The 22440-nt window shown below is 33.4% G+C and overlaps 1 protein-coding gene across 3 annotated transcripts; it reads right to left on the reverse strand.

Annotated features, from left to right (window-relative positions):
• Nucleotides 1-2794: 2794 nt before the first annotated feature.
• On the reverse strand, nt 2795-21004 carry LOC107913557 (uncharacterized). Of its 3 annotated transcripts, none has more exons than XM_016842183.2 (21): nt 20806-21004; nt 19959-20038; nt 19791-19856; nt 19603-19678; nt 19437-19514; nt 19239-19298; nt 19025-19129; nt 13254-13364; nt 12204-12245; nt 10310-10423; nt 9997-10178; nt 9185-9306; nt 9010-9116; nt 8867-8909; nt 8685-8776; nt 8194-8242; nt 7586-7656; nt 5731-5850; nt 4749-4834; nt 4117-4162; nt 2795-3454 (listed from the first exon to the last, which is right to left on the reverse strand). In XM_016842183.2, exons 2-21 carry the CDS (start codon nt 19979-19981, stop codon nt 3335-3337), a joined length of 1713 nt encoding a protein of 570 aa, XP_016697672.1. In that variant the 5' UTR covers nt 19982-20038; nt 20806-21004; the 3' UTR covers nt 2795-3334. The 3 variants fall into 3 exon arrangements, with proteins under 3 accessions (XP_016697672.1, XP_016697676.1, XP_016697675.1); XM_016842187.2 differs by having other exon boundaries at nt 2795-3345; nt 20806-21003; XM_016842186.2 differs by lacking the exons at nt 19959-20038; nt 20806-21004 and having other exon boundaries at nt 19603-19700; nt 19791-19848.
• Between the last annotated feature and the right edge of the window lie 1436 nt (nt 21005-22440).

The following is a 22440-nucleotide window of genomic DNA, read 5'->3' on the forward strand; positions in this document are numbered from 1 at the left end:
ATCAAAACGAAGGTGTGCATGTGTAAGGAAACCTTAATTTATATGCATGCAAAGGAGTTATAAATGTTAACTACGACTTAAATCATCATAGTTTAAAATGGGTTATGCTGAAATTCTTAGATTTTCCTTCCCTTTTCTTAAATCAAAAGGTACATGAAAGTTAGAAAGATTACCAAATTGCTAAGTTCTCAAATATTTATACTAACACCCTACATTTTTCCCTTCATGCAAATCGCTTTTTAATTTCCTTTCTTTCAAAATAAACTAGAGAAGAATATAGAAGAAAGAAAAATCAATACCAAAATGAAAAAATCCTCCCCTTATATAATATTTCCACTATCGTTTCCCTTGATCCCAAGTTGGTCAGTACTATTAATATCCTTAATAATAATGCTTCCCAATAAAAGAAAACTCCTAGTTCTAATGTAACGAGACTAAACTTAAATTCTAACTATTTACAATCAGACCACAAGTTTCTCATATTCACACTAGAACCCGCTTAAACAGAAAAAATTTTAATTAAATGCTCAAAATTTCCGTTAAACTAAACTTTTAACATTTTTGGGTGTAACACCGAGTGTCAGTGTGCCTTCTCCACTGAAAATGCATGTGATCTAGCATTTTTTCTTTTCTTGTCTTGAGCTACAAAAGAAGATCTCATATTTGGAATGGTTTAATAAGTGTCGAATGTTTTAAGAATTTGTTTTAGCGATTTGGAAATTGGGGTTGATGTAGTGAAAAATAGATAGGAATCACCCATAAATAGAATATGACTAATAGGCATAATGTTTTCCAATCTTAATACCCAAAACAATCAAAACCCATTTTTCTTGCAGTAACAACGAATAAGACATTTTGACATAAGAGAAAAAGGTATGGAGATAGTGGGTCACCTTGATGGAGTCCTCTGTGGGGGTGGAATGATGGTGTAGGTTGTCAGTTGATCATGACCTAAAAAATGATTATACTAATGCACTAGTGAATGAGCTATCTCCAATGTACGTTAAATCACATCACCTCTAGTATAGTTCTATAGGAAGTTCCAATTGATTCTATCATAAGCTTTACACATGTCGATTTTGAGAATTATTGTATTACTTCACATTCTATCAGTATGTTATCCATGATTTTCCGATCTCGGATAGTTGCATTATGTAGTGGATATATATGCCATTATTGGTTAGAGGCAGTCCATTAGAGTTTTTGAGCATATCTTGTATATGAAATTGCAAAGATTGATAGGGCAATAGTTGGATGCTACCCTCCTAGTATTAGTACTATTAAATTTTTATTGAATTCCTTGAGGATAAAGTCAGTTTTAAAAAAGTCAATGCATGTTTAGGTAGGAAAAGGCCCAACAATATCCCAATATTTTTGGAAGAAAAAACCCAGCTTGCCATCGATGCTCGATGTTTTAGATGGGTGGATTTGGAAGGGTTCCATCTTGATTTCTTTAAGCGTGAATAGTAGTTCCAAACGATTCTTGTGTTCAGGTGACAGTGTAGGTAGTTGCAATGTTTGAAGGAAGGTACAAATTTCTTGGGTGGTGCAAATGTCATAAAGCTAGAATTTTAGTCTAGGAACTATGCGGCGTTAGGCGATTACCTTACTTCAAATCCACCTAAGTTAGCCTAACTCTCGAAAAGTAAAAATTCACAAAGATTAATTCTAATCTACAAAATGAGATAATTACAAATAAAGGGGAATACCTCTATTTATAGTTGAGCTCCTCCAGATCCAACGATTTAGTTTAAATTACATCAGTGGCTAAGATTAATTCTAATCTACAAAATGAGAGTCCTAATTTTAAACACTACACAATATTATCCCCTAAGATTACAAATATTCATAATGGTAACTCTAAATTACTAGAGTGTTTTCACTAGACCACCAAGACTTCAAGTTGATGGGTTTCCCTCTTTGTTCTACGAATCAAACTAGTCCAAGTAGGTTAAATGAATCCAATTTAATTAGTTGACCTCATTGGCTGATTTTGTGTGCGTTAGTCATGAACTTTAATCCAAGACCCATGACGCAAGAGCAAAGGTTGAAAATATACCTAAAAGCCCTATTATAAATTATATTGATATCATATATGGCACTAGCTTGAACACAACCCGACATAAGGAAATGAATTCCCCTGATGGGAATAATTATAACGCAACTAATGTTTGACAAACTTTTGGAGGAAATGCTAATACCAAATTATTTTTAACTGCAAAACTTAAGTTGGCTACAAAAGCGGAAGTTTGGCTAACAAACAAAATAAATTGGATAGGTGGATTTAAAATGTTACGTTGTATAAATTTTGATATCTTCATATTCATGTTACGTAGCTTTTGACATATATTGTTACGACACTTTTATTTTCTTAATGTCAAATTTGACATTCTATACACAATCATTTCTCTCATTGACGATTTACTTCCAGCCAAAAAGAAAAAATTATTGGTACTCATTCCATTTATGTCCTAAAATTTTATTGTGGAATAAAAAATTCAGTAATAACAACATAGGATGTTGTAAATAATGAAAACAAAGTTTTGTACTTTATTAAAATTTAATATGGCAGATAAACAATAAGCACTCCTTTTTTTTAATAATAAATCCGAATAATAGAACCCGAGAAGACCAAAAATCAACAGAAACTGTGTATTTGTAACCCATTTTATACAATCCTTTTTTTGCATATTTTGATAGCTTGGTGTAGTTTTCTAAGCTCAAATTCTCCGATATATTGAATCCACATAAATGAGGATTCTTTGACAATTGGGGTGATTTGCCAACTCAAAACTTCCACTTAAAATATCTCAATAGTATCAATCCCAAAATGCTTGAAATCAAAATCTTAAGAAACAGTGAATTTATATGCTATTACTTACAAACCAAAGCATAAAAAGCCGACCGAATCCGACACCCTTTCTGGATGGAGCCACAGCATTTGCCTTCCAATGACATATAGTTAAGATTGTTTAGGAACAATTACAAATTGAGGAAATTCAGCAACCCGGTTCAAAAGCAGCCGCTTCAGTTACTTGTTTTACACCATCTTCTAGTTCCGAGCCGTGCTTTTTGCCTCGCAGCTTAACTAGTTTGACAATATGCTGATCTAATGATAGATATTCCTAGAAGTGGACTAAACAATGAAATCTAAAATACAACATAAGAACAAGATCTATAGAACTGTTCTTTCATTATTGTTTCAAACTAGGATACAAACATTGACGTGTTTATTTTCCTCCCAAATTCTATTTAAGGAAAAAAAAAGAATAATTACTATAGGGCTAAAGCTATACTCAAACTAAGTAGTGCCTATGCTCTTCCTTTTCTCTTGTCATCCAAGGCCTGCTCCAAAATTAAGTAAAAATTGGCTTAAGAAAGATGCAAACACTAGCAACCGAGGTAAAAGTAGTACGACTTTTCCCTGAAATTCTAAATATATTTCATGGAAGTCCTGCAGGGTAGAGCTATGATTAGTACATGTACTTATGTTGGTATCCAATCTATTAGTATTTCCTTTTATGTCCTAGTACAGCTATAACAGGCATACAATGCATCATCGCATAGATATCCCCTTTTGATGTCTCCCTTCATCAATTCGTCCTGTTAACTATATCTGAATAACAACAGCCAAACTTTTATGGTCCTCTAAGATTTTATCATTGGCATTCTTTATAGTTCTATTCATCTCATGACAATTTTGTTGTACCCATGCTCAAGAACATTGATCTGTTTTCTATTTTTGTTTCTCCAGTGAAAATCATAAGATGGCATAAGAAACTAGAATAAGAACTCCGCCTTTAAAGGTATCTTCTTATTATATATCTAATAAAAATAGTTTTGGTATCTTCTTATTATATATCCCCATTAATTCAACTTTCGCTATCTTATCTAGCAGTGAAGTTCTCTATGTGATATCACAATCATGTATAAGATACCTATTAATGTACTTGAGACAGAACTTGAATTTATTGACAAAAATGGATAAGTGGTGTCATTTGTTCAAAATGATACCGTATGGGCTCCACTAGAAACAACCATCAGCATCACCACTACAACAAAAACCACATGCATGTATGTGAAACACTATTAAGCAAATTTTGATGAGTAAAGTACCTTGCTCTGGAACATTCTCATGGTCAAAACAAGTGTATCCCGCATTCTGTAAAAACATGAATAAGATTGCATTAGAAACTACTATGGTTAAAACAAAATGTCAGTCTAATACTATTTCTCAACTTGTAATCATGATTTAGTCAAAGATAATTGTTAAAAAAAAAGGTACTAATTGCATTAAATGCATAAATTTGTAAATTCCTATATTGAACAGCACATGCATACCACATGAAAAAGGACAAACCATATCATTTAAAATTGATGGGTTTATCTAAAAACTTCCAATAAGCGATAAATATAATTCCATCATCCAACCATCCCCTCTCCCTCTCTCCGTTTTTGCCTCTCCTTATTTCTCTTCCCCTTTTCCCTGTTTCGTTTTTTATACTAAGCTAGAGCTCCCAAGTTGAAGTACAGTTTCTATCACATATAAATCAGATTTTATTTATAGTAGTATTTTCATTAGCACAATTATATATGCTATCAGAACCAGGACTGTACATAGCAAAGTTAATATTAGTCAAATGGACATGCTTAGTGATAAGCAAAATGCAACAATTAGATAGGAAATATAAATACCTATCGTATTAGTTTGAAGAATATAAATATTGGTCATTAAATCAATGGATTACCGAACATTATATGTGCTGAAGGGACGTGAAGACCCATCAGAACATGTCAAAACAAATTGTGTAGAGAGCCCACTTGGTACTTTAATCTGCAACATCAAGTTAAAAATGTCTTACATCTCATGTTAATGAGTCAGCCATTTGGCACAAGTTCCATAACCTATTTTTACATAGAATGCATAGCACGGTGCAATGGGCCACTATTGTATTCTAACAGTATATACTAAACTATATGCTTGACTTAAGCAAATTATAAGAATCTCTTACCAGTTTTATCATTCATAAAAGTAACACATGGAAGTTTCCTAACTTAATTTCCTAATTGACCTTATGGTTGAAAAAAGTGATAGTCAAATTCTCTTTAATTATTTTTCATGCAGAATATAATTCAGACTAAGTGCTCTTTTTTCCTAATTCTTTTAGAGAAGTATTGATTCCACAATACCCTCTAAGAGTAGATGATGTTGATGGTCATTAAGTTGGCAACAAGAAAGATGCAGAATATTCATAAACAATAGAAAATTTATATATATTCCTGAAATAGATGTAAACTTTCACATCCATACAATGATAACAGCATATAGACCTATTTTGCTCCCAATCTTCATTTTGCCTTTAGTGTCCATATCAAACACCCATGTTTGACACACATTCGGACACAAGTGTTTGCATATGACATTCCAAGGACATTCCAAGTATATAGAAACTCTTTAAAAAGATTGAACATACCAATGTCGAACACATACCCATATCCAACACTCACACTTGAGTCCAAGTACTATAGATCCAGACCATGGTCAGACAAGTAGATTTACATGAATTAGCATATAGTCGGTTCAACCAAACCACAAAGTATGAATTCTACTCAAATCAACTAAATCTTAGTTGCAAACTATTTGGAATAAAAATAAATTAATAAATTGAAAAACTTCCATATGACTTCTTTACTTATTGAAGAAAATGAAAAATAATTTCAAATACATACCGATAATTCTTTTGAATATTTCTCCGAAATTTCCACAGCTTCTGTGCTATTGATCTTAATTTGGTAACTTGACCGTCTCAAAGTCAGTGTTGCTGGCTCCCAATTCTCAGAAGAATCCACCTGTTTAGAAAGTGGAGGAACATATACGTGTCAGAACAATATTAGTTTTCTTGAATCTCGATTGTTTCTGTTCCACATTTATATAAACACAAAAACAGTAATTATAAATGAGCCAACAAACTTCTTTAAATTAATTGGTCAATGTTTATTTCCAAATTTATCAATAGGGTTCCTCCATATTTACTCAGTTTGAAGAAAACCACCATTTCCCAAACCCCACAAGAAAGGGAGTTGACTCTGTTTCCTCATAACAGTTGCGAACAACATACAACCCATAAGTCAAGAAGAAAGATAGCAAAGAGCCAAGGCACTAAAAAAGAAATATGCATCTCACTAGGTTTCAAGTATTTACTTCTAAACCTTATTTTTATTCTTAATCATTTTGTAGACGAAGTATAAAATGTATATCAGCAGTGGCGGCATTGACCACCATTTTCATTAATCTTTCATGGTAAGATTCACCTCTTCTCTTAAGGCATTAGATTAAGGAACACCCATGATGTAGGCAAAAAAGGAATATTTATGAAAAGTTAATGTAAGCTTCGGTTGAAGGGTAAAGTTGAAGATTCAAAAACCATAGTGTTCCAAGTTCAAATCTCACCATATGTAGCTTTTTATTGATTTCATATAAAAAGATAAAAACACTCTCATAATAATATAACTTGGTAAAAATAATGGTTTCTTAGTCATTTCCCAATTAATGACTATTTTCTCATTGCTTTTGAAAAGTGCGGTGAAAAAGTGCTTTTGAAAAGTTTGGTTTAAGATTTAAGTGTCAAGTATTGCTGTCAAAAAGTGTTTTTGAGAAATAAAATTCTCATTTTAGACATGATTTTGTAAAGTAAAAATATGCATTAAATAATGTTCAATTTCGTTAATATTATGATATTTTAGTAAGAATATAAAAAAATAATTTATTGAAACATATTATTAATATTTTGACATGAAATATAAATTTTAAATATTTGTAAGTAATTAATATTAATTATTTGTAAAATTTAATATGATTATATAATCTATACCTTAAATATTATTAAAATATAAAAATTACAAATTTAAATATAAATAAATATTACATAAAATACATTGGATAACAAATAAGGGTTAAAAATGTCATTTGGCTCCAAAAGTGTTTTTCCCAAAAGCAAAGCTTTTGCTTTTTGGTTCAAAACACTTTTGACTTTGAAAGCTTTCTGTTTAGCATTGCTTATGGCTCCAAAAACACTTTTGACCATAAGAAACAAAGCCTAATTTGGTGCCCGGTTGATTCGTGACACCTACTCAATCAAGGGTTTTAAGTATAGTATAGATGCATAAGGCTTCCCTGAAACAACTTTCCCAACCTCATTTGATTTAGAATTGTGCAACTCATGAACCATTTGAGACAGAGAAGGGGGAGGATATTACCTCTCATCCTAGTCCAATAAAGTTAGGTAAAGTTTCATAACAGTAATAAACCTAAATTTTCCATAAACTTAATGTATGAATTGACAACACTATTATCCTCTTAGTTGACAAAAGCAGCAGAACTGATAAACAAGAATTGATGGATAAATAAAATGAAAGTCTCCTGCTAATAAAATTGCCAACCATTTATTTGAATTCCCCAAGCATCAGTTCTTTTGGAAAATAGATATTATTAGGCATGGTTAGTAAAATGAAAACACAAGTAAAAAAGAAATCATGAAGGGGTGAAAATTCCAAATAACAATGGAAGAGAAATCATTACACCTACCAGCAATAGAACGGTAAATATAGCTTGGCCACCGGAAATGAACGAGTCGATCTCATTTTGCATTTCTGGGTCTGCAAAGCAGCTGATCAGAAATTTATGAAATAATACAAAGATGACAAACTAAAACATTCTGTTCAATATTAAGCAACAAAAGAAAAATTATATACAAAAGTATGCGCAAATTCAAGATATAATCATCATTGGACTTCAGAGGAATACATCCAATATATATAATAGTAAAATCACGATCATTCAAAAGACCTATAATGTTGTACAGAGAATAAGTCTACACATGCAGAGCGAGGAAGAAGACCATTTATAAGCAAGTTCAAACCTATATAATTGGTTTAGGGACATAAATTTAAAAATAAACCATATTTTCAAAGTAGCAAAGAATTGTTGTAAGGCAGAAAATGAACACATGGCAACAAACTTACCATCCAGTATCATTTAAACAACTGACTTAAGGTTTGACAAACAATGAGAACAGATAACTTTACCACAAGGAAATGGAAAATGAAATTAAACGAAATACATTGAGTATTACTTCTAGATAGGGCAATTTCAATGACCATAAGGTCTAACAACTTGGGCTCAGACAAACTTACCACATTTTATTTTGTTCTGATCATTAGCAAAAAGCCTCACTAGTTCCCCCTGACAACAGTAAACAATTTGGCAAAAAGTAGAATCAAAATGACTATTCTTCTCAACTAAAAATTGTGAAAAGGTTTAGTGAAGTGAGTTGCAGGAGAAGTTTATGCATTATGAGTGTGGAAGACCTGCTTCCAATGAAAAGGGATTTTATTTAAAAGGGATGCAAAAAGGCTGTCACAACAAGCACACATCTACCATTATGTAGGAAGTTCAAAATGACATGTAGTATACTGCCCAAATCCTCTCAAATCTATCTCTTAGACACAGTATAAAACAGTGTTCAATTTCAGATATTGGTGACCTTCTTAAAAATAAATCAAATTCTATCACATACAATGTCTGATTGAGTTCTACATAAAATTGAAAACAGAATGCATGGGCTTTTTTCTGGTAATAGAAAATAAGGTAAAATAAAAAAAAATTCATTGCTGCATGCATGTACCTGACGGCCTTGGTCATCCATTGGTATGCACTCAACAGCAATCAGTTTATCAACATCGTCAGCCGTGACAACGTATTCTGGATTTGTAGCTCCTAGATAAAAATAATTTATCTAAAAAAGTAAGGTAACAAAATACCTTCATGAAGAACACTGAAAGAAGGTTATATTTCTCATGTTCTTACCCTCAATATACTGCCTGGTGCCATCCTGAAGATGACGTACCCACTGCAGTCCAGAAAATTTTGTCAACATATGAAAATTAATCCTTACATATAAAATGAAAACTTTACAAGTGAAAATCTTTCATGTGTCCAAGAAATTTTACCTGAAACATACAAAGTGTAGTTCCTCGTACAGGAAATCCGCATCCTAGAAGCTTTTCTCCTGGTGTAGCATCACCAATTATCTGAAACCCCTCAATTCCAGGCCAATCTGAATTTAATAAATTATGTTAGATGATGTTAAAGATCACAATTTTCAGCATATCAAATGTCAATCACCTTCAGAACCTTGGGAGGCCATCTCATCAGGCTGATACAAGGCATCATTGGTCATATCCTCAGGCCCAACTCTTACAAAACCTTTGTCAAATGCCCTATCAGGATTAGGGCCAGGAACGCCTCTGTAGTTTATGATTATCAGATAAGGATGAAGTAAAGCCACACTAAAAGTCATTCTAATTATTATCAAATAAAAGTATTGTCTTCGCACTAAATGAACAAGTACATCATATTATACATGCTAACTTCGTTTGAGAATAAATAAAAGGAATCATGATAAGAGAAAGTTATACTGCCTTTGAGTAAGGAAAGACATGTTAGATATATTTACAACTGCAATAAGATTTCAATATTCATGTTTGCAATATCAATTAAATTCATATCAGGGCTTATTAATTACAGAACACAGAGGAGATAGGGTCATAAACATAAGAAAACAGTGAAAAGGATTTAATTTAACTCGCCACAGCAAGTTGCTTAAATCAGATGTACCAAAATAATATGGGAAAATACATCACTACAGGATGAATAAAGTCCTCAATAATCTAATCCCTCAACTAGCATATCTACACCCTTCATCACAGGAATTGAGGGTTCGGGAGAGAAGCTACTCATAATTATCATATGTAACCAAATCAAATAATAAGGAAACTTTTGGATAATATCTCTTGCAATCTAGAAACCATGCAGCAAGGGAACAATATTGGTGATGTATCCAAAAGAAAGGCTATGGATATGTTTCATCACATCTCAAGAGTCAACACAATATTTCAATTAATAACGTTATCAAGAACTAGGTTAGTGGTTCAAACCTATCAGAATGGAACAAGAACTCCTGCGAATTGCCATTGCTCAATTGCTGTCGCCCCAGATCATTGAACCCTAAATTTTTCACAGTGTGATCACTATCATGCATGTATCTCAGCATAGTCTCAGGTGGCATATGATGTTGCTCATCCATATGGTGATTAGTGGGAGAAAAGCCATGACTAGCCTGAGAGAGTAAAGAGAAATAAAAGGATTGCTTAATACAAAATGGACATGAATGAAAGAGAATCAAAGTTGATATAATAGAAAAAGCAATAGGAAAAGATGGTAATCTAGTAGATTACATGCAACTAGTACCGTGGATCTATGAGGATTTTGATTTTTCAAAATTCCAGAATTTGGCCTATCTTTTTCATGAGATCCGCCTCCAGCATGAGTTCCCAGAACACCTGTCAACTCTCTAATTCTATCCTGTGATATAAGTAAATCAATGAGGCTATCTGCTCTCCAAAATAATGACATCAATAATAATCCTAACAAAGGTTAAACTCAAAGAAAAAGCCTTGATAGTACAAGTTGCCTAAAGATATAATGCCTCATTAAAGAAAAATCTTGATGCAAGAAACACAAATCAGGCAAAGAGTTTACGCCTGCATATAAGCACACATCTCTACATAGCCACATCAATAGTCCATGCATTTGTGCCTGCACAGACATGCAAGTAGGATACGTGGGAACCTTGATGCTTCAATGGTAATATAGAAGAGAATCCTTTAAACCTAGATCCTTGTAAGTGCCTTTCACATTGTTTCAAGAAGAACTCAACAATTATGCCAATTCCTTAACTTTCTATGTAAGACCTATCCACTTTGTGTAGGATTAAATAATGGATTTATCTTGAATTCACATTCAGTTCTATTGAGACCACTATAAGCTGAAATTAAATATTTTAGTTGTGATATATCAATACAAAAAGCAGCCATATTGTCAAACAAAACTTAAATTTCCTTGTTCTAGTTATTTTATTCTTTAGATTGTTAAACAAGTATAGAAATGTTATTGCAAGCATAATAACATGATTCTTCCATGTGTCTTTCAAACAGAATCTTCTTTGAGGAAATCCATTATGCATTGTTGTAAAAGTATATATTTACTTGATTCTAGCCCTGAATTTGGACAGCTTGACTTCAGGACCTAGATTGATTTGATTTGATTCTCTAGCTTGTGTTTTTTGTGTGTATATACCTATTATACTACTTTGTATGAATATGGAGAAATAACCTTTACCTTCTTCTCTTTCACATGCAGCAAATCATTTTAGAAACTACTTTTGTACTGAGCTTTAAAACTTGAAATTGGAGGAATTAGCACTTCAAAGTATGATTTAACCTCATAAATCACTATTCTTACGTTGTAACAGAGGTACAAATGGGGAATGTAAATAGTTAATATTTATAAAAGAAAGTTCAGATTCAACTAAAATTGGAATTCTACCCCCAATGTCGTCAAGGCCCTCAAGGGAGCAAGGAGCCTTCTAGGCACTAGAACCATTTTATTGCTTGAGGCAAAGAAGCAAAAAAGTATTTGCCTAAATGAAGTAGGGCATAATACGTGTGTGTCTATGTATATAGTTTACATGTGTTAGTATATATAAAATAAGCTTAAGATATATAATTATGATAATCAACTCTAAAGAGTGATAAAGTTCATCCTACAAAACATGGAAATTTTTCTTCTTTCTTTCCTCAATATGCATGTTTTCCTTATGGCTATATTTGTTGTTGAACTCAAACATTATGAAGTTGGGAGCACAATACTGTCCCTTTTTTTAATATTAAAGGTACAATTAATGAAAAATTTTAAAATTGAATAAATCAAAGAGAACTTCAATCAAGCAAGCTTCTTTTTGCTAACTACCTTCCTAAAAACGCATGCCTAGGTGCACCAAGAATGCACTTGATTAAACGTGCCTTGCCCAAAAGGGACCTAGGCACTTTTGTTGTCTAACATTAAGGCACACACCCAAACAATACTATTCTACCCATCTAAATAGATAAGTCTATAAGATTACGGAGACAAATAGAAAATAATGGTTTATCCTCTACAATTCTAGATTTCTCTGCTCCAGACGTTTGCTTTTTGGCAATTGCAATTTTCTACATGAAGTTTCTCTTCTATAGATGTAGGGTATAAGGATAAAATGGAGCTAAGAAAACATATGATATAGGCAATCTGAGGACGGTACACTTACATGTGAAGTTCTGATCTTCCATTCTAACTGATCATGTAGATGCTGCAAATGTATGCAAGATAGTAAGTTTTTATTTGTCGAAACCATTTACTTAAAATGAAGAATACAAAGTTACTAAATAAAGCACAATTCTTAATGGTCCTACAAAACTAAAAGAAATTCATCAATGGACTGACTGAAAAATTATTATAGTAGTTGTGTATAAATCACACTTGGAGAGGAAAAGAACATCAGCCTATGAGCAACAGGTAAAAACTATAGTCCTGATAACATGGTCATAGAGATGTAAAGAACACATACAGCCCTTCAAAGCCTCATTATATGAAACTTCATTGCAATTCATATGCCCAATTCCTATAACTCATATGCCTTTCAAAGCTAAGTCTGCACTATAAATGCTTAAAATTAGTTGAACTGTCCTTAGACTTTGAGCCAAACATGTCGTAAATAGAGCCTTGGTGGTTTTATTTTGTACCTTGTATTACAATGCAAAGCAATGCAATCAGACCATGCTTGCTTAATTGACAGATACCATCCGACCATCAAAAAAGTACAAGGTGTATAGAAGGTAAATTGACGCCAGTAGCCAAAGGATGTTTTTATATAGAAAATAATAATAGGAGGGCATAACTTGTACAGAAATCATATGAGAACCTTGGCAAAATGCTAAATGGTGAGTACCAGCAAGTATAAAATTTTCACTTAGCAAGGGCAAAGTTCTGTGGCTTGTGCAGGTACAAGGTTGTCCTGATTTTGCTACGTGTTTTTCACTTTTAAACTTTGATGGGGAGAAGTCAAATTGAATGTATGATGGTGAGATCTTGACAGTACAATTTCTTTTACTTATTCAGTAGATGGGCAAAGCAATGTGGCTTGTGCATAAGCCCCAGGTTGTCCTGTGATGGGATAAGTAAAACAGAATGTTGCCAAGTATCATGGGTAGGCCCAAATTAATACCATGTGGCCATATCAGTGTTATTGAAATCCAATGACCATAATACCCTACCTAGTTGTCAAACAAAGAAAACCTACATGTTATCAAGTTCATACCTTCACACTGCTGGTAATGGCAGATGCATTTACAACATGGGGCCAAAGACCATGTTCAGCCAACAGCCCAAGCAAGGATGACATGAAGATGTATCTCTCATCCTCCGCAGCCTGAGAAGAATTATGCCCTTAACAACTTCCTTTTATAAGAAAAGGGAAACAGAAAATAGCAATGATAGACAATAAGCACGAACATTGCAAAGTACAGACACCGACACAAAACATACTAAATAGTTAAAATTATAACTTGAAAATCAGAAATTTTGACAAAATGGATTGATATCTAGATTCTTCCAATATACCCTAAGGGTATGCAGGCACAAAACCTTATACCCGTTAAAGAGAATAGTCAGAAAACCACCAAGCTAGTTTGGAATCAAACTGGAAAGTTGTCCACTATTTCCCAGCTAGAAATTATATGACTTGTATGTTTGCTTTGATGGGTAGCACAACAGAGTAAATAATCAGTGAAATAGCATACATTAACAATAACTACTTTTCTTTCCCAACGTATTTTCCATGCATTTCTCTAGCCATAAAAGGTGAACCAAGCAACTAAAGATTTCTTGTACAAAAGCTATATACATCAATGTGTAGGAATATTCTGTAAATATTTTAGGAATATTTTGTAGATATTCTTTTTATTAAAATCCCTTATTTTAAGGGATCATATTTCCTATTTAGTATCTTTCCTAACTTAGAGTTTCCTAAAGTAGTGTCATAGGTTGTATATAAAAACTCTGATTTATGTTCTATTTAATATATAATACTCTGATTTCTACATGGTATCAGCTTAGGTTACGATTTCTTTTTCAATCTAGACCATGTCCGAAACTCCTTCTCCTACTTCGGAGATTACTTCAAATCCAGAAAATTTTTCTGGTTCCGATGCTCCATCAGATTCGTCTAGTCAAGGGTCTTGTGAAGGTAATCTGGTCATAAAAGATCCAGAAGGTAACCTTTCTCCTACTGCATTTTTCTCCTCCCAGTTGAATCCTAATTGGATCCTCGATTCTGGTGCTACGGATCATATGACTGGTAACAAGGCATTGTTTCACAATTTTTTCCATACCTTTGGTAAAGCTGTCAAAACGGCTGATGGTACCTTGTGCAAAATAGAGGGACATGGCACTGTTATTCTCAATGAACAGATTGCACTTAAAAATGTTCTCTTTGTACCAAATCTGGCGTGCAATCTCATCTCTGTTAGTAAATTGTCCACAGACTTGCACTGCTCTGTAATTTTTAATGATCGTGATTGTACTTTGCAGGCACTGAACTCGAAGAAGATGATTGGTAAGGCCAGCTTGCATAATGGTCTCTACATCCTCCCTACCTCTCCTAAAATCGAGATCTCCAAGTCATTTACCGCTTTAGGAAAAGTTGATACGGTTATGTTATGGCACTTTCGTTTAGGCCATCCTAGTTTCCAATACCTTGCAAAATTGTTTCCTGCTCTATTCATTAATAAAAGGCCTAATTCTTTTTCTTGCAAAGTTTGCTCTCTTGCCAAACATACTAAATCATCTTATTTTCCTTCTACATACAAGCCTTCTTACCCTTTTGCTTTGATCCATAGTGATATTTGGGGCCCTTCTCGGGTGAAGAATGCTGATAATTGTAAGTGGTTTATCACTTTTATTGATGATCACAGTAGGATAACTTGGACTTATTTGCTGAAAGATAAATCTGAAACTGCTAGTGTTTTTGTGCAATTTTATAACATGGTTCTCACTCAATTTGGGTCTAAAATCCAGCTCTTTAAATCTGATAATGGCAGTGAATTTTTTGCTAGGTCTTTAGGTGATTTTTTTAAGGAAAAGGGCATAGTTCAGATTAGTTCTTGTGTTGGAACCCCACAGCAAAACGGCGTTGCCGAAAGAAAAAATAGGCACCTTCTTGAAGTTACTCGTTCTCTTCTATTTACCACTAATGTTCCTAAATATTTGTGGGGGGAAGCCTTATTAACTGCCACATATTTAATCAACCGGATGCCTAGTAAGGTTTTAAAATTTCAAACGCCTCAATCTATATTTTTGCAGCACTTTCCTCATTTTAAGCCTATCTCCTCCATTCTGCCACTTAAAATTTTTGGCTGCACTGTTTTTATCCAAAATATTGCTCCTAATAAGTCCAAGTTAGATCCTAAGTCTTTAAAATGTGTATTGGTTGGGTATTCTTCACTTAAGAAGGGTTATAAATGCTATCATCCTCCTTCTAAACGATTTTTCACCACTATGGATATAACATTTTATGAGCAGGATTCCTATTTCACTCAGGCTGAAATTCAGGGGGAAACATGGAGTGATTTTCAGCCACAACAGGTATCTCCTTCTAATCTTCATTGTCAACCTTCAGAATTGCCATCTTGTTCGCCATTACCTGCAGATCTGTCACCTGTGAATGCTCCCATTGATTCTCCTGTAGTACCTATGACTAATTCACCTACACCCACTTTAAACACTCTTCCTGAAAATACACCTACTCCAATTGACAGTCTTCAAAAAACACCATCACCGAAACAGCTTCGTGTCTACACAAGAAAAAGAAGACATATCCCTGAGACTGTTTTGCAATCTGATTCTTGCCGAGAATTGGATTTGGGTCCAGCTGCCGAAATGGAAGAAGAAATCAGTAAGTCCACTACTCTAGATGACTTTCCTATTGCTATTAGAAAAGGGGTTAGACAGTGCACCAAGCATCCTATTGAAAAATTTACTGGTTATAATTCATTGATGCCGTCTTTTCAAGCATTTACAGCAACTTTGGATAAAGAACAGGTTCCCACAAGCATAGCTGAAGCTCTAAAGGATCCAAAATGGAGAAGGGCTGTTGAAGAGGAAATTTGTGCACTAGAGAAAAATGCTACTTGGACCATTACAGACCTTCCTCAAGGAAAAAAGGCTGTCGGCTGTAAATGGATCTTTGCTGTAAAGTATAACTCCAATGGCAGTATCCAACGATACAAAGCTAGACTAGTGGCCAGAGGTTTCACGCAAACATATGGGATAGACTTCACAGAAACTTTTGCACCTGTGGCAAAGCTTAACACTATTCGAGTACTCCTAAGTTTGGCTGTAAATTGCGATTGGAAATTACACCAACTTGATGTAAAAAACGCATTTCTTAATGGCAAGCTTGAGGAAGAAGTCTATATGCAATTGCCACCTGGCTTAAAGTCTATTGAAGGTAGCAACAAGGTTTGCAAGCTCAACAAGTCTCTATACGGGTTAAAACAATCACCCAGAGCTTGGTTCGAGAGGTTCACTAAAGTCATTCTTCAAAATGGCTACAAGCAGTCCCTTGCCGATCATACGCTTTTCATCAAGGTAACTTCTACAAATAAGAAAGCTATCCTAATTGTGTATGTGGATGACATCATTCTTACTGGAGATGATGAGGAAGAGATTAGCAATTTGAAGAAGTTGTTAAACAGGGAATTCGAAACCAAGGACTTGGGAAAGCTAAGGTATTTCCTAGGAATGGAGGTGGCAAGATCAAAAGAAGGACTTGTGATCAACCAGAGAAAGTATGTACTTGATTTACTCAAAGAAACTGGTTTTCTTGGCTGTAAGCCGGTTGATACACCAATGGAGGCAAACTTGAGATTCAATAAAGAAGATGAGTCCTTAGTAGACAGAGAGAAATTTCAAAGGTTAGTTGGGAAACTAATCTACTTATCCTTGACAAGGCCAGATATAGCTTTTCCCGTAAATGTGATAAGTCAACACATGACTAATCCTACTGAAGAGCATATGGCAGCAGCAAATAGAATTCTCAAGTACTTGAAGAAAACTCCAGGACACGGCTTAATGTTTAAGAAGACACAAGACAGAACTGTTAAGATTTTTACAGACTCTAGTTGGGCTGGAGATCTCACTGAAAGAAGATCCACTAGTGGGTACTGCACTTTTGTTTGGGGTAACCTTACAACTTGGAGAAGTAAGAAACAATCTGTTGTTTCAAGAAGTAGTGCTGAAGCTGAATTTAGAGCACTAGCTTTGGGGATATGCGAAGGAATTTGGCTACTTAAATTACTAAAAGAACTTGGCACAAATCAGGAGGATCACTTTGAAGTTTTGTGTGATAATCAATCTGCCATTCAGATTGCCAAGAACCCAGTTCAACATGACCGAACAAAGCATGTTGAAATTGATAGGCATTTTATTGCTGATCAAGTCAACAAAAAGACAGCCACTCTTTCTTACATTCCTTCAGAAGGACAGATTGCAGACATTCTTACCAAGGCTTTGCCAAAACCTGTGTTCAATAAATTCCTATTCAAGCTGGGATTATACAATGTATATTCTCCAGCTTGAGGGGGAGTGTAGGAATATTCTGTAAATATTTTAGGAATATTTTGTAGATATTCTTTTTATTAAAATCCCTTATTTTAAGGGATCATATTTCCTATTTAGTATCTTTCCTAACTTAGAGTTTCCTAAAGTAGTGTCATAGGTTGTATATAAAAACTCTGATTTATGTTCTATTTAATATATAATACTCTGATTTCTACACAATGATAACAATAAAATTGTTTTTATTCCAGTGGCAAACTGTAACCTGTCCTCTAGTTTGTCCATTTCTTCTAGCAGGGAAAGCAATGACAATGGAGATCTACAAAGGTGATCATGGAAAAGTGGCAACTACCCCCCTGAAATGACATCCAGTTTCATACCATGTTGTTTGATGTCACAGAGATTTCACTTCTTCAAATTTATACACGACTCAAACACATAACAGATAAAGTGTGAGGATGCGACAGATCTAGCAGCCATGCCAAACAATGGACTCTAAAGATTGATACATTCTTTTAGAAAAAAAAGAAGGAGCAACACTTATCTCAATGTCTAAAAAGAATTTAAATATAAGCAAATCATGAGACAAAATCTACTCCTTCCTCCAAATAAAACCTACAGTATTTAAGGAAAACCCTGGGTTGTAATTAAGTTCCAAGAATCATTCCTATCAAAAGATTTTGTTCTAAAGAATCAATGAAATTAACAGGGGTGGCTTTGATATTAAATTCAGGATTTTAAGGATCAAACAAGAGTTCTCAAGGAATCAGATTCAGTAAAGAAACTTTTCAGGAAAAGGGTTAAATAATATATTCACAAAATTTAGGCAAACCACAAAATAGAGTGGTAGCAGGCAAAAAAGAGACAGAAAACTGTGAGAGGGAAAATAGATACATTTAAAAAGTAGGACGTACCAACAGAAAAATAGGAAACTAAAATCAATTTTTAAATGATGAGACAACCAACAGAATTTATATGTTGTATTTTTTTTAGATAAACAGAATTTTGTTGTTAAGGATTCATATCTCTATAAGACGTTATATTTTCCTTCTCTAAGCAGTTAGGCTTACTAGCAATCTTGTCTATATTTATATTAGTTATTGTTAGGATTATTAAAATCAACTCGTCATAATTCATTTTACTAAAATGCACCCCTTAAGCCAAAATCCATAGCTTCACCTCTGGACTCAATTTTGTTATCCATATATCAAGCTATTGTTTATTTATAGTTAAATCAGAAAAGTGTATAACTAAAATACTGGGGCTAAAGTCAAATAATATGCTTTGAGTAGATGAACACAGTAAGACAAGTAGCGGCTGCACCAACAGGTGACTTGATTCATTTAAGAGAGGCCTCCCCTAATTGTTGAACTAGCTTCATTTTGATCTTTTGCGCATTGGTGGAAAGATAACCAGCAACTTAGCATACATAATTCTCATGGAAATAAACTATGTATAAATACAACTATTCACCTTTAAATCATGGGTCAACTTTAAATTTTCTTCAAGGTCAGCTTTTCTGCGAGCCAATTCATTTGTGGCAGAAGTGATGGATTCGTTTTGCTTTTCATGAATTGCCTGCCAATCAAAATGATGTTACATCAGTTCATGTGTAAATGATACACTTGTCAATTTGTCACAATAATACAATGAATTAGTGCATAGAAATGTGGAGAATATAACGAACCATCCGCAAGTCAGAGAATTTCCTCTCCAATGCACATTTCTCATTCAGGAGCTGTAATTCCTGAGACAATACAGGTTAATATGATTCTTTGTAAACATTAGAGGCAAAATGACTATAAAATTAGTTGGAAGGATTTTACTTCCAAAAGGAAATAGAAATTAATCTGCATGCAAGCAATGGCCTTTGGAAATGTCAAACCTTCACACATTCAACAGCAATTTGTTCCCGAAGCCGTCGAATCTCCTCTTTTTGAGCACTAACTCGCAAATGAAGTTCCTATTCATAAAATTTATGTGAGGGAACCACAAAAACCCTCATCATGATTCTAGAATCCACCATTGAAATGTTCAGAAAGTTCTAGTACCTTAGCCTCTGGACTTTGAAAATCAAAATTTCCATCTTTTAGTTTACTTGGAGCAAGATGCGTTTCAGAGTTGTGCCTGCTTAGCAAGACAATACTTACTTGAAAAGGTAACAGAGCTATAATACTTTAGATAGAAAGTTCATAGAAGATTGTTAAGTGAAACAATTTGGACCTAGTTGAGGAACTACCTTCTAAAAAAATCAGAGCTCTGTGCTTTAAACCCATCACCATTAATCCCATGCATGGAATGCTCACTAGAAAACATCACATTGTTATTATAGGTTCTCTTCAAGATAGGCTTTGAAAGCATGAGAACTAATATTTTCCATCATCAGTCACAAATACTCGCACTGTACCTCATTTTATTTTCCTGTTCCATATTTCATCGTCTAGAGTGTAAAAATATTTGTGCATGATAAGGATATCACCTCCAGAGCTGCATGACAATTAACATGAAATAAAAATAATCAAGGTATGGTTATGGTGATACAAGTTTTTTATGAGGCGACCAAATACAGACCCGATACCCAGCAAAATGATATTGGACCATGTAATAATTTTCTGCTTTTTTTCTTTTCTTATCTAGAGTTCATTCGTAAATTTCAATAGTTTCTGGGGGGAAAAAGAAATTTATAAACAACCATTCAGTACACAGAACTATTACGGCTCTCAAACTAGTAAGAAGAAAAGTATAAATGATCATATCATGAGATGAAGTACATAAATTACAAAAGATTTCATTAAACAGGACCAATCCAACTTCCAGATAGCACACTGAACTAGTTGATTGTAGTGGGCAGAACAATTGATCCCACCTTAAGATTAAAACCCAGAAACAAATCAATCCAAAACCGAGATAACAATACAATATAACTATCTATTTCAACAAAGTACTGGGTACATTCGAAAAAAAAGCCGAAAGAAAACTTCGTGTTCTCTTAATTTCTTCAGAAACATATAAATAGTAAACTTCATTAAAATGTTATAGCTCATACTGTTGGTCTTAAACAATTCCAAGAAGAGCCTTTAAAGAAAAAGCACGGCTCGGCAACAAAGAAAAAATAACTAAAAACTAGCCAAAAAAAGAAAATCTGTAGCTAAATAAGATTCAGTAAGAAATAAGATTTTCCAATAATCTCGGATCCAAACAAGATATTTAAAAAGGTAAGAAGGAAATAAAAGGGGGAAAGCCTCATTCATTACCTGTATTGGGACTTAATTATTGGTCTGAGTTTGCGGGAATCAGAATGATAAAAGGGTAGTATTGAATTTTTTGTTTGAAAGGAATGGGGGAAAACTCTGGGTTTTTCTCCCTTCTTTCTTTTTTTAGAACAAAAATGTGGGTTTGAGAAGAGAAAGAAAAGGATTTTGGTTGTACGGAGGTGGTTAATGCTGCTGAGTCGTTGGACTTTTCCTTTTTTACGAGTGTGAAAATCTTAAGTTTTCAATTACAAATGTGGGACCCAGCAAAGTCTTTAAATGAATGAAGAAAATATAAATAAACCGCATTCTAGATCTTCTACACGTGGTGGAAAATTGTTATGATTTTAGAAAAAGAATATTTTACTTTGAAAGAGAAAAGTTATTATATTAATTGGATATTCAAATATAAATAGTATTCCATTACATAAATTTTGATTTTGGTATAAACTTATACATAAAATTTTGATTTCGATTTAATTATATAATACATCAAATTATTTTTATATTTGATAAGTAAAATTATTTGTGTATGTAATATGTAAACGAAAAATTATGTTAGCTACTTATGAAAACTGAATCGAATAAAAATGTCATGTATAAAATTACACAAAATCAAAATTCATGTATAATATTACACATTGAATTAGAGCTTATGTATAGTTTTGGGATATATCCCTAAATTAAATTATATGAGATCATGGTTATAAAATAAATGACTTTAGTTCAAATGGTGAAGTTTTCTTCTTCTTTTTTTATAAGGATATTAAAATGGTAAAGATAATTAAAAATCGTGATGTTTTAAGTTCAAATGTATGCATTTTGCTAGACTTATAAAAATTTAAAAAGACATAAATTATCTCTAAATAATATTTATTGCTTTATCAAAAGAATGGATTTTTTTTATAATTTCACAATTGAGTTGAGTCACGGCTGATAGGTGACATCAACTTAATCAAACTATTAATAATAGTTTTTGTTAGATTTATCGAAATATAAAATGACATAAATAAGTTCAAAATAATACTTGTTGTTTTGTAAAAGGAATGGATTTTTTTTTAATGTCACAATTGATGTTATACCCCCTACCCATGTTGCTCAAATCTAAAATCTTTCATCGCTTGATCAAATCTTTGATTCCATAAGTGATATGATTGCTTAACTTCATATTGAGATATAAGTTGTTTGTAAATTTTATGCACATTTCCTTTAGCCAATATCTGGTGGGTTGCATTATATAAATGTTCTCTTCAAGATAATTGTTCAAAAACGTTGTCTTGACATTTATTTGTCAAATATTGTAATTGAGAGTCACCGCAATGGATAGTATTATGCAGATCGACTTAAACATGGTAACTAGAAAGAAGGTTTCCTCATAATCGACACATTCTTTCTAAATATACCCCTTTGCTACAAGTTCAGCCTTATAAGTTTCTATTTTTTCATTTGCATTTCTTTTCTTCTTATACATCCATTTACACCCTATAGCTTTTATCTCTTCCAGTAAGTCTACAAGTTCCCACAATGAATTGGATTTCATAGAATTCATCTTAGCTTTCATAGCTATGTCCCAAAGCTTGGAATCAACACTCTTCATCGCTTCGTCAAATGTAAGTGAGTCATCATCTTCTTGTCCGA

This window comes from Gossypium hirsutum, chromosome D11 (genome assembly GCF_007990345.1).
Source record: "Gossypium hirsutum isolate 1008001.06 chromosome D11, Gossypium_hirsutum_v2.1, whole genome shotgun sequence".
NCBI classification, from domain to species: Eukaryota; Viridiplantae; Streptophyta; class Magnoliopsida; order Malvales; family Malvaceae; genus Gossypium; species Gossypium hirsutum.

Bases quoted from the DNA above. Each gene is read 5' to 3' on its own strand.
- LOC107913557 (XM_016842183.2), bottom strand. From the start codon at position 19,981: ATGGAACAGGAAAATAAAATGAG. The intron at 19,515-19,602 runs GTACTAGAACTT...TTTTATGAATAG, and splicing joins TTCAAAGTCCAGAGGCTAAG to GAACTTCATTTGCGAGTTAG. The intron at 13,365-19,024 runs GTGAATAGTTGT...AATTCTTCTCAG, and splicing joins AGTTGACCCATGATTTAAAG to GCTGCGGAGGATGAGAGATA.